The sequence below is a fragment of the Camarhynchus parvulus genome, chromosome 6 (genome assembly GCF_901933205.1).
Source record: "Camarhynchus parvulus chromosome 6, STF_HiC, whole genome shotgun sequence".
NCBI lineage: Eukaryota > Metazoa > Chordata > Aves > Passeriformes > Thraupidae > Camarhynchus > Camarhynchus parvulus.
In genome coordinates, this window is record NC_044576.1 from 28,714,861 (window position 1) to 28,728,584 (window position 13,724).

Consider the following 13,724-nt stretch of genomic DNA (forward strand, 5'->3'; position numbering starts at 1 on the left):
TTCCTACATCTAGAGGATGGAAAACTGATTACAGAATAGTACCATGACACCCTATTTCTTCAGTGGGATTGTTTCACAAGCATTTTTACAACACACACCATTTTTCCTCAGTGATACTTTGTACCACTCCTTACAGCTGCAGCATTCAAAAAGACAACAATTGACAAGGTCAAACAGAAAGTTCAAAAAAGTTGTACTTAAACATCATCTGCTGCTCCAAGTTACAATCAAAAAAAGTGAAAGCCTTTTTTAAAAGAAGTCAAACAATCTTGTCACAAAATCCAGAATGTTGGCATTCCCCTTTTTTGGATACTATGACACAACAATATAGAAAACCATGATGACTTCATCACAGGGATGAGAAATAAGGCTGATTTTAGACAATGGAAATATTAACTGCCTTTCAAAAAAGAACCAGAAATTTCTGGGAAAAATCCCCACAGATCTGTCTTATCAATATATTTCCATGTTCTCCAGCTGTGCTGTTTTACCCAGTACAACAGTCCCTCTTTAGGCTGCTCGTTTGGTAATAGCTCTGGAACATGAGTGAAGTTTGCGCATACAAAGGTACATAATGGAAACAGAAATGGAGAGTTCTGTCTGACAAGCTCTGAAATAATGGCACTGCAGTTGAAGGTGACCTTGTCCTTCTACTTAACTTTTTTTTTTTTTTTGGGGAGGGTTAGGAAATGTTTCTTTTACTGATTCAGTACCATTGAACTCTCTTAGCTGGGTAGTCTCATTTTCCTACTGCATTTAACTTCCTCTGCAGGCTGTGTATCCCCCACCATTTATGTTACACACTACCAGCCCTCTATGTTCTCAGTCATTCCAGGAAATCCTTTGATTCTGACCACTCCCAGAAGCATGACTTGGAAAAAGACCAGTCTCTGGTCCACACCAACACTGCTGCTCTTGAGACAACTTCTGCCCTGCAAGTGGTGTAGGGTCAGCAGCAATGCTCACCTTTTATTTGCTGCTGACAGTGCACAGAATTGCATGATCCAGAGGTAGCTTCTGTATCCGTGGATGATTCATCCTCATCAATGTTAATCTCTTCAGTGATAATTTCTGGGCCCAGTTTGGCCATACAAAGCATACTAATTCTTTTCAAGGTTTTATTTTCTTTGTTCAGCTGAAAAGTGAGAAGTACAAACAGTAAGAACCTAGTTAGTCTGTCTTTAAGATGTTGGGCAAGAAAAAAAAAGTCAACTGTTTTTTGTCCTTTATCATTAAAATATCTATCAAGCAAAGAAGACAAAAGTAACATTAGATTAAGTTCCACTCAACATTAGAATGGTCTGAAGATGGGGTGGTTATCCACTTTTTCCTCTGAGAGGCTTCAATTCAACATGATGCTTTATCCATGTCTTTTCTTCCTCTCTGGTACTTCTGTTTAATAAATACTGTGTAGGTTTAAATCACTCAAATCAACTACCAAGCTGATTTAATGCTACACAAGCTTTGTGACAGCTGTTTCAGCTCCTCACCTTTAAACATGTACCAGGAGTCCCACCTGAATGACCTGAAGAAGAGTTTGTGCCCCTGAAAGCTCATCTGGTTTTCCAAGTTGGATCAATTGGTTAAGTAAAAATCCTTACTTTCTCCTACATATAAACTACAAATATATATAATAATATATAAACTATAATAATAAATAATATAATAAAGTACATTATATATTATATAGATATAATATATATAAACTACAAATACTACCACCTCTATATTCCTAGTCACAACAGAATTATCTCATAATTCTTTGGAGTTATTACTACAGAGTCAACATATGCAAGATGAGAGCCATCTCATGAAGCAATTCTTTATGGGTCAGACCACAAGTCAGAAACACTTTGGGCTGGATGCCACCAACGTGGCTGGTTGGTGGATGGTACAGAAGAGATTCTACATGGCATCTCTGTCTTGATCAACAAAAACTGAACAGGAATCACTGCAAATGTTTAATTCTCTTTCACTGTCTTGCACCCAGACACCCCAGGAGTGTTCAGGTAAATGTCAGGGTGACTGCTCACCCACCAGCCAAGTATTCCCCGTGCTCAGGTTTAAGAATGAAACTCAATTTCCTACTAAAGACACACCACAAGCCAAAGTCAACACAGACTTCAGAACTCCAGTATGCATCTTCAGAGAAAACATACACTGTACAGTTCATCTGGCCCCAAATTTTCACCTGAGCAATCATCTCTGATCCCCCTTATCCTGAGCCCTTTAACTATGGGAGATTTATTCAAGAATTTATCTGCTTCCTAAGGAATGAAAGTGAGACAGTGGGGAGAGTGGTGTGAGGAGCCCTATGTGGTGCAGACAGCTCACAGACAAACAGTCCCATGGAGCAAAGGGAGTCTTTGAACTGCCCTTGTCCCTGCATTACAGGGAAAGTGCAGAGAAGAAGACAAGTTGCATAAATGTGTTCATTTTCTTACTTATATGCTGATTGTCTATCTTATGAATTCTAATATAGTGTCATTATGCAAACAATTAAGTAAATACCTCCAGAAAGTACATTGCTAATGCATCTAAATTAAAGTGATTTCTTGCTGGTGTGATTTTTACCATATCTAAGGATGTACTTTGGGCAGGGAATGGGGAGGGAGGGGAAAAAAAAAAGAATAAAAAAAAAGGCAGTCAGCATTGCTAATGAAATTTGGTTCAAAATTGCTGTAATCCATTTTCTGATGAAGTGGCTCAGATGCATTTTACACAACCAAAAATATATAAGAGAGATAAAAACATTCTTTAATAATAATGCACTTCTGATGAGATGGAATATAGAAAATTACACACTTGCTAAATTCATCAGACTAGACGCAATCAACAGAGCAGTGGAGGTCACCTTTCCCCTGCCCTTGCTTTGCTTTCATAAACAATCACCTGAAATGTAATGCAGTGGTTGACTTTTTCCATTTTATTTAGACACTGAAATGCTCATTATTGTTTTCACACAGAGGAGTTCTAAAACTTATTTTCCATTTAACCTAAATGCATATGAAAGCTAGAGATCAGGATGCTGGTCCATGAAAATAGAAACTACATTAAAATGGGTATTTTTTTTTTTCTTTAAAGGCAGGAATGGTATTTTGCATCTTGCATCTGGCTGTTAGTTTTTTGCCACTTCCAAACTATTTCACAGCTCCACGAGATTATACAGAAATATATAAGGGTCATACATATAATCTCAAGTTTTAAATAAATAAATAGATAAACAGGTGAATAAATAGATAGAAAACCCCAGCATCACCATAATTCTTCTCACCTTAGAAGCCAAAGCCTCAGCACTTTCACGGCATGTCTTCTCTATTTCAAGATGGTTCTGAATACAGTTCACTTCCTCAATAACCATGTGAGAAACTAAGGGAAGAGTCCAAAAATTAGTCATTATTTTCCTGAGATTGACACATGCTTCCCATGATCAGAAATAGCCTATCTTCCTTTGCTAACTTTCATTGTGAGCATTTCAAACACAGGGAAGTACATACTTAGATAATCTCCATGGACAGGAACTGTTCTGAGCACTGGATGTTTGGGTTGTTCCTTCAAGCAATTCTCTCAAGCCATGTTTGCAGCATTAGAGAGGCAACTGTAGAACTGAGCATAAACTTATGGAAGCAGAGGACCAGCCTCCTTGACAAACCTCATTCACCATCTTTATTTCACTAACACTCAAGGAATCAGAATGACACCTTTAGGATAAGGGAGTTCCTTTTCTCTTTCTGGTCCATTTCTTATTGGCAGTCTCTCTGTGCTTAAGCAGGTCCCAAAATGAGCACCACAGTCTCATCTACCTTCACAGTCCACAACACAGATTACAACATACTCACAAAATCTTTCCCTGAAACCAAGACTGGGCTGTCTGACTGCAGCTGGAATGCATGGCTGTATGTTTGATGTCACAGCTGGAGGAGCAAGTGACACATCTGTCCTCTGCACTTAGAAAATCCCTATTACAATTGTGGGTACACAGCACTCTGTCAAAGACAGGCAAAAGAGTGACCAAAAAGTTCTGGAACAAATCTTGTTTTGTAACATGGGAGACCAATGTGAATCAGAAAGAATTTAAAAGCACAGATACATTTTATCTTGCAATTCCACACATCTTCCAGCAGTACATATGTACTTTATGAGTGTTCAAAGTCTTAAGGGACAGGTTTTAGGTTAAACAGGGGAGCAAAGCAGAAAACCCAAGAATAGTTTTCCATTTCTCAGGCTCATTGATGCAATTTCCCTTTGGCTTCTGGCACCTTCATCTGATCGCAAACAGCAGCCTGGACCTTAATTCTGCAAGTCATTGCAAGGTACAAATTCCTCCCCAGCCCAGTGTCACAATTTCAATGCACAGAAAACTTGAAAAAATGCACAGGTTACTTGCAGCTGAACAACACTTCGGAGCAGGAGCAAAGCTGGAAAATATAGTGTAAATACAGAGGAATTTTTTCCTAGTATTTCTTCTCCTTTTTATCAAGATAAGCTTTAAAATCTAGGGATTTTATACCACTGGGTAGAAAACCCCCCTTGCCCTATTCCAAGAGTTTTGACCAAAGAGTAAAGAGAGGTATTTAAGCCATTTTTGATATACAGAGGTCATCTTAATAACTACAAAACAGGACTTCATGATAGGAAAAAGGAGGCCATTAACAAATGTTATTTAGGTAGCTTTATACTTAACATCAGCTGAAGTTTTCATTATTGAAGTTTTGTTGTTGCCAGAGGAAACCAGCAACACATTGGTTTGCTGAGTAGCTGCACGAAAGACCCAAAATCTACAAAAAAGAAAAGGCGGAGCACTGTACCGGTAAATCTTGGTCTAAAAACTATATTTACATGAAGTCTTCTACCAGCAGTGCAACCAGACCTCTTTCTTTGATTGTCTTTTTATTTCCATTTCTCCTGTAGAAATTATCTTCATTTTATTTTATTTTCATTTCTCTATGGAGAAATGATCTGCTCCAAACATGTCCTACCAGCTGCTACATTTGAGAGACATACAATACATACAATCTGAGAGAGGAAAAGTTTCAGGCAGTACATCTCCCTGTCTCTTCTGGTTTTATTCTTCTGAGCCCTGGGAGCTTTGAGCAGTGAGATACTTTGGGCTGGATGAAGGAGCAGTGGAGATACAGTGCTGCTCCCATTTTACAGACAGGAATGTAAAGGCCTCAAGCAAGGCTAAAGTTAGGAAACAAGGATCGGGCTCTCATGGCAGAGCTAGGGATTACTCTTGGTTCATTTAAACTTAATTAACCTGCAATTATGATTAACTCAGGGGAAAAAAGTCTTTCCAAATTAAATACAAAAAATATATTATTTCCTAAGTCTGTCCAAAGTTCTTATTATGTTAATATTAATATTCATAAAGAAGCACTAAGTGGCCTGAAACATCTCTAACCTTGACAGTTTTTTTCAGGGGTAATAATAATCCGCAGCAAATGCAGGCCAACCAAAAACCACTTAACTAATTAGTAGTTGCAGTCACCGAGAAAACATGAATCAACACTGTTATTACAAGTGGCACATTTGAGTGGCATCTAATTATGACTTGATGAGCACGATACTTGCATTATCAACATTACTACTGCATCCCATCAGGGACTAAAAGCCGCTGATGGCATTGACTGCGAGAAACTCCCCCTCAATGGTACCGCAGCACCCAACAATCTCCTTGGCAGGGGCACCCTCACTAAATGACATGTTAAGCATAATTACTGGTAGACATTGTAAATAAACAGGATTGGAAGTGAAAATTGTACCAAGTGCATAAGACACAATCTGACACATTGGAAGTGGCAGCCTTAATTGAGAGTTTCTTTGACTGCTCAAGATCATTTCAACTGCATTTCTCGGAGGACAGTGATTATAACTGTGGAGACAGACGGCATAATGGTATCAGCACTGCTGACAGAGCAGTGAATTAAATTGTATCTGCTGTTGTGTGAAAGCCTTGATGAGAGGTACAGATCCTTAGTGGTCTTATCATTATAACACAATGGTCATGTTGTCATCAACCTTGCTGGCTCCAATTGAAAAGAAATGATTGTGTGTTGAAGCTTTCCCCCCCACCACCACCTTCTATCTCTTGTGCTCAATAGAACCAATTTTCAGAGAGCTATGAAATCACGCAATAGGGCCTAAAATGCAGCTGCTTGGCATACAAACGGGGCCCCATTAAACTGGAATCACACACAATATGTGTTTATGCCAGGAGAACAAATAGAAGCTGAGTACAGGCCAAGTTTATTCACAGACACAAAGCCAATGTAGCTCTTCATCAATATAATTGCCTTTTATATTGTCGTTTAAATAATGGGCTCTATTATTGCTTTAAAATCCTAATATTCCTGGCATTTTATCACTATGTTTACAAGGTATGTCCTTTAAAAATGTGAAAGGAAGATAAAAGAAACCTATAAAATCTTACAACATCAAATATTACCTCAAATTTTAAGTCTTAACTACTTGACATTTTCTGCCACACTCCAGTATTCCTCGTATCATAACAAAAACAAAACAGGCAGCCGTTTTTCCAGAGGAATTGTACTTCTTAGAGAACATTCTTGGTTACCTAAGATCATTCAAGGCAGTAGACAATTCCTGTTGATTTCAGATTATTTTCCATAATTGTATCACACGAACTATTATAAAACTGAAGTGAGCAAATTCCTCTTTAACACAGTCACACAAAAGTACAGACCATGTGATTTCCTCCTCCTGCATTAACTTCATCCACATTTCTGATGCTTCACCGTGCAGTTCACTGTACTGGCACAAACCAGACATAACAGACCACAATCCCACTGTAATTGTCTCTTCTAAGGAGCTATTCCACTAGGATACTTCCACTCCCATTAGATGTGCTTTGTTGCTTCCAGACACCATACAGTTTCAATAGAACCATTACCATAAAAGTGCAAAACTGAATATTGAGGTTCTCACAGCCCAGACGAGGTAGAACTTGCGCTAAAAATTAGCACCTGAGAGCAGTTCGTCCTAAAAACCTTTCCTGGTGTGTCTATGCTTAAAGTAGAATTACTCCTTCATGAAAAGAATTGCCATTTTTATTATTATTATTATAACAATTATTAGGAATTTCAGCATCAAATCCCACTCACTTCAAGCATGCACCATTCCAAAAGTCACTTGTAGAATCTAGGTGAGATAGAGCCACATTTGCACCACTGTATTTTCACCACTTTGCACCTTGAGAGTGACTACCCGTGCCAGAGAGTACAAATGCTGTAAAAGCATTTATTCTGACTACTGTGGGCAAAGCCTCACTGGATTAGCTCCTTAAACTCAGCTTTCAAGGAGAAACAGCAAGTGGACCTGAATCTCAGCATTCTTAACACTGCTGTAGAGTGTGCAGAACTATGTTCATAATTGTCTACGTCAAGAAAATCCCACTGACATTGTCAGCTTACTTTTCTGAAACTCCTCCAGCTTTTTGACAGCCTCATCTCGTTCTTGCTTGATTTTGTCACACTGTAGGAAAAGAGAAAATTGAAATGAAACACTGATCCCAGTTATTTAATTAGCAGTCAGTCACAACATGCAAAATCAACCAAGATCAATTGCCAGCACAATAATGTACAGAAGCCTATCAAAGCATTTCTTTTTCCTTTCAGCCACGTAAGATCAATGGAAATTATGCATAAAAAATTCATTACTCAGAGTACTTCCCAGCCAAACTGGCACACTGTACTTGATTTAGGTTCTGATTCAGAGCTACTCTGAAAATATTTTAAAGAGACACATTGTCCAAAACTGACATAAGCAGTTATCCATGTTACACCAACAGCAGAAGCAATACTTTGCATGTCAAAAACAGGCTTTAAGTCTAGTTTCTTTAACACAAATAGACTCAGAAAAGAGGCCTACATTTCCTTACCCACCATGTGCAGGGAAAAACCTCAAAGCCAACCATCAGGGACATGCTGTTTAATTTCATTACATCATGAGCAAAGTTTCAGTATGTAGAGAGAAAGGCACTCATTTTTATGCTTTAAAGAGTTCCCATTACCTCAGTTTTATTAATTTTGTGGTTATTCCTAACACTACATAGGCCTGCAATCACTGATCTTATGATGGAACGAGCTCTTCACAAAGAATAAAACAGATGTGAAATAGAGTCCTCTAAGAAAACCCATTCTGTAAGTAAATGAAAGAACTCAAAGAAATGAGTAAAATTCACAAGAGACACAGTCAGTGATTAACCACAGTGTGAAAACCACATGACCCAGGGGGAAGTATGACTGGCACACAAGGTGCCTTACACACACATCCTTCCTCACATGCGGCTGGGCATGTTCACAGCAATAAATCAACCTAAGACCATGAGTTAACTTCTGGAAGAGGGGTCTGTGTGACTGAGCTCCTTACAGTGCAACTCCAATTACAACGATGCTGGCCACTGGAACAGAACTGGGTATAAAAAAAAAAGAGACAAAAAAAACCCCCAAAAACCCTGAAATGATTTTGCTCGATTTTCGGTTTTTCCACATGAGGAACCACTTTGAGTTAGCTGGGAAAGGAGCCTGCTGTAAAGCAACAAGAAGGGGGAGAGTCTGATTCAAAGGCAGCCAAATTCAAGAGAACTCTTCTATCAGCTACAGAGGACCTTGGATGAGACCCAAAGAAGGATCTGCTCCTGGGCAAGGTGAGGATGCTGCTGGTGCTGGCTTGGGGCAGCTGATGGCTCTCTGTGGGAGCAGAAGGAGCTGCACTCAACAACAATCTCTCTTCTCACGGCACGGGGGTGATGCAGCTTCAAGGGACAGGGGCTGAGTAGGGGGACAGGTCAGTCACCAGGGGCTGTAAGGACTGTGAAATAAGACAGAGCTGCAGAAGGAGCAAAGATACGCTGAGCAAGCAGCACCGGACAAGGACTCACCATTTCCTGGGGCCCTGTTAACAAAGAACCTGTGAAGAGAATCTTGCAGAGGAGAAGTGGGGAAGGGAAATCTGTGCATGAATCTTGCTGCCCTCCCTCTTTTTCCTCAGAAAAAATCTGGGTTACCTTTGTGGCAGAAGTGCAGTCGAAGAGCAGAAGGCAGTGAAAGATGCAGAAGGTGTTTCTGGCTGTTGTGCAGAGCACAGTTCTGCCACAAAAGGGAACTGGTGGGAGCTGCTGCCTCCTTGGGTTTCCCAAGAAAGACCCTGGAGCCACAATGACATATTTCACCCACACATGATTTGTCTGCACACTGCAAGCTTTCAGCCCACTGCACATTAAATGAGCAATTTAAAAACCAGAAACATTAACATTTTAAGGATCTGATCTGTTGCCTGTAGAAGTCAACAACTTTCCTACTGATGGAAACCTTGATGTAGAGGACATAGCCCACTCCCTTATCCAAACGACAGGAAAAACTCCTTTTAAAATCCTCCAGGCAGCAAAAACTCCTTTTAAAATCCTCCAGGCAGCAGGCTGTAAGGCAAAGCAGCTCTCCCTGTGCAGTGAAAGGGGAAGTTAAATGACCTATTCCACTTCACCTCGAGTGCTATTTGCAGAGAGAGCTCCATTTGGACCACGGCAAGCTGACTATTCTCCTCATAACTGCCACATTTCTCTGCACAATCAGGGTCTCTAGGCTTGGGTCTCTGCAGAGCAATTCCTGCTCCCAGTTGCAGTTTTCTCAATACCTTCCTTTTGCTGCTACTGTGCTTCAGAATGAAAGAAGAAGAAGAAAAGGAGAGTGGGAGATTGCTGCCCTTGCTGAAATGATCAATGGAAAGCACTTTGCCTTCTGTCTTGCAATCAGAGCCATGCAAGCAGAGCTGTTACAGGTCTTTCCAAAAAATACTCTAGATTATCTTCTAAGCATTAGAAAAATTTGACATTTTCTTTAACTACTTAAACTGTTTCAAATCTGAAATTTAGACAAAAATAAAAAGCCTATAAACTATGTTTCATAATAAAAAAATACTGCCACCCTTTAAAACAAATTGACCTTACCTTTAGAACTGAAAAGTTTAAAAATCAAAATTTAGACATATGAGCTGCTCCTAAAATGCTCCAGATAAGTCTTAAAAGTTCATAACCATCTCACTTTTCAAAAATGCAGTTTTAGGCATACACAATAGAATCACTAATGGACAAAAGTATCACTATTCCTAAATATGAAAAGGCAAATAGCATAAAATTACTATAAAATCTTCACTTTCCACATTCAAGCACATGCAACTGCTAAGGAGAAATAGTTTCCATGTATTTACTAAGCTTTCACTTTTCAGTGTTAAGGGATAGCTCCAAACTAAAGAGTACCCTTGAATAAAAATTAAAAAGTTTGCAGCTCCTGGATTGCCAGTAAATTTTCAGTTTTTAACCTAATTAAGAGTTCCAGCTTCTCTGCAAAGTAAAATAAGCATTTATTCTATTTTATTTAACATATCTAGTATTAGTAATCTAATATTTATACCACCATTATCTCACCTATAAAACCCTAACAATGTAAAGAGACAATACTGCAGTGCTGGAGTGGCTACAGGAGTCAGTCAGATAATCTCCCAGCAGTAAAAATACACAGCATCTGTATTTTTAGAAATTAACAGTCCAGTTGCCACAGTTAATTTTGTGAATAGCTCCATATATTCTTCATCTTTGCAGGCACAAGTTCAGAAGATTTGTCAATCCAACTCCTTTCAGATTTTAGCCTTCTAGGTAGCCAATACACAAGGCAATATTTTAATTTCTAGTTTCTTGTCTATTCTCTACTAACAGGCTTCTTTTTTTGCCAACTATTTTGCACATAAGCTCCTACAGATTTCTGTAAAAGGCCTTCAAAGGGCAAAAACAACAGGGAGATTGTTCAGCCCAGATATTAAGATGCAAGAAGTTCACGTAGTAGTCATATAGTCAATTAAACCATTGCTAAGCAACACAAGACACAATTCTTTCCCATTTACACAGATTTTGAAATGTATGCAGATTTAATGCTTGTTCTAAAATTGTGAGTTTGGTGCAGTGCTCAAAAGTGTCCAATGACATTTGCAGTACTCTACTCAGAGAAACAATGAGCATGTCATCAAGGCAGAGTCCCTTCCCCATTCCCACTTGGTGACAAAACATATAATCCACTCCATCCCTGTGCTTTAGCAGAGCAAACACCATGAATGAGGTATCAGAGATACAGTATTACACCTACTGTTTTGGATAGCTGTCTTGCTTTTTTTTTTCCCCTGCTGGCAGCATGACAAAACACTGTCAAAACCAGCGTTCAGAGTAATTTCTGTCTGATTAGCAAGTAGTCAAATATTTATTCATGATCTGACTCTGAATATGCCAGAACTGCATATTAAGTTACCCACATCTGTGTGCAGCTGAACGTTTGTTATCCATTTTTGGGGGGCTGGTATGAATGTTTTGTTGGCTGCATCAATAAAAAAAGGTGACCTAAGAGACGTAATCTGCCAATATAATTTTGCCTCCATTGTTTCTAAAAGTATTTAAAAACACTAACAAAAAATGTCTGGGGCAATGTTGTCAGACTCCACCAGTGGTCTCCAAATTGGCAGTTTTGCAAGGCAATGAGGAAGAGACATTGTGGATGAAAGATCTTGTCTTTTGCTCCTGAATTTTCATGGTTATTAGCATCCCTTCCAAAGCAGCGGTGCTTTGAACAAAGTAACTCATTTAAAAGTCAATTTACTTCCTCATTTTAAGGAAAAAATATGGAACAAAGAGCATAAATTTTCAAAACTTAAAATTATATCTTCAGTTACCTGCCCATTATCCACTAAGTTCCATGTGTCTAATGGAAACTAGGACAATTTCTGCATGCACAGCTCATCTTTCAGAGACATAAAAGCACAGCAGCGACCTAGGAAAGTATTCCAAGTGTACCAAAAGCATATTCACACACACTGCTATTTAATTCCTCTCTGGCACTTTCCACACACAGTCTGCAAGCCACCTGCTAAAAAAATTAACATCCCATTCTCCTATCCACGTAATTATGTGACCACAGTTGATACACAGGAAGTCTTTGCTGACATTCACAGTGACAGACAGTGGCAGAAATAGAACAGAAGTCACCCACAACCTCCCAGACCCACAGGCAGAGAAAGTCTGTGCTACATTTTTCCAGCAGCAGGTTTGATCCTGGCAAAGCACAAACTAAGATACAAAGCAAGAGATGCTAAGGACCTTTAGGATTACCCTGCCCTGCCATAACATAAGGAATAGTTTCTTCCAGTACTGGCAACTGGAAGCAACACAGCCATGAACTCTGTATCAGTAGATTTTTTTTTTTTTTGTGGAAGAAATGCACTTAGAGCCTCACACTTAACCACTTGAGTCCAAGCACTTGAACAATGAACCATGACTGCTTACACAAGCACACCAATTTGCAGGATGGAGTTTTTGGAAGAGGAAAACTTGCATAACAACTGAAAATCCAGCCTTGAGCACGTGTTTAACTGTTTGCTCAGCTGGGAATGTAATCCCCATAGGCTCAGGCTTGGGGGATTTTTGGGTGTTATGCAAGAATTCTGCAAAAGTTCAAAGCAGTCTCCAGATGAAACACACAAGAGTAGCTAGAGATATGCAGCTGTAGGAAAGAAGCCTTGTGAGAAAGAGGAGCAAGGAAGCAAGAGCAGAACGGAAAAAACAACCTCAGAACATCTCGTTCCATCTCAACTTCAGAAATAAAATTTTTCATTGAAATTCCCTTTGAAGAAAAAAAAAATCAAAAAGGAATTCAAGGGAAGTCTCCCCATTCCTCCCTTCTCAAGCTAAACAAAGTTTTGCTGAAGAAATACCAAAGCTGATGTAACCTGGGTTCAGGGCAAGCTGGGGAGCCTGTTTTTCATGGGGTGTACTCATGTCCTGGCATGGCACTCCCCACATGTGACAGAAGCCAACAGCCAGCATGGGACAAACTAAAGGAACAGAGCACTGCAGGGCAGGATGCTGAAACAATTCCCAGGCTGTAAATGGTTTGGAGACAGCAAGAGAAACCTGCCCAGGTGTTAAACACGCTCCCACATGCCTCCCTTTCTGCTGCCAGAGACAGCAATCTGGGCTGGATGGAGTCTTGGTCCAAGTCAGCCTTTTTCTCACTTTCTTCTGTGCATTTCCTCCAAACAGCAAAGAGAGAGGACAGATTTCCTGGGATAAGATCAGCAGAACAGGAATGCAGCACCAACCAAAGTGAAAAGGACAAGGAGATCAGAGCAGAGGGGGAATGAAGCACATTGTGTTGACCTCAGTAGAAATACAAATAATCTTTGCTGAATCATAAGTGTACATAAGTATCAAATTTTCTTACAACAATAAGACTTAAGGAAAAGGTCTTCTCAATAGAGCCTTGAATTGAAACATTGTAACTAAAAATGACCATTCCAAAATTATTTCAAAAGAAGCTGAATTAAACCTACGTATCCTGGCAGCTAAAAGGGATTTAAAAACTAACAGATTTCTTATATCTTCAGCTCACTCATACTGGAGAAGGAGAATTTTGCTTACAATACAGTGTAGCACTGACTCCCCTGCATTCCTCCCTACCTTCAGAAATCATATTCCTACATTATGAATGTTCAGAAGCTGAGGGAAGTTGTTCTCTTTTTTTTCTTTTCAGTAATTAAGTCCCCTGTGCAAATGAAGTAATAATCAAACAGGACTTAGATCAAAGAGAAACAATTGTATCTGAACACATGACTTGGTCTATGTTCCCACTGTTATCACAGGCAAACCTGGTAAAGCAGCAATCATT

At 39.4% G+C, this 13,724-nt stretch overlaps 1 protein-coding gene across 2 annotated transcripts in view; it reads right to left on the bottom strand.

The window, feature by feature from the left end:
* Positions 1-13,724, bottom strand: part of SHTN1 (shootin 1) — a 55,256-nt gene that overhangs the window by 34,453 nt on the left and 7,079 nt on the right. For both annotated transcript variants that reach the window (XM_030951638.1, XM_030951639.1), the window contains exons 3-5: positions 7,434-7,494; positions 3,275-3,369; positions 967-1,135 (exon numbers count right to left, since the gene is read on the bottom strand). In XM_030951638.1, the coding sequence (XP_030807498.1) occupies positions 967-1,135; positions 3,275-3,369; positions 7,434-7,494 (325 nt within the window). The remainder of the gene's footprint in view (positions 1-966; positions 1,136-3,274; positions 3,370-7,433; positions 7,495-13,724) is intronic.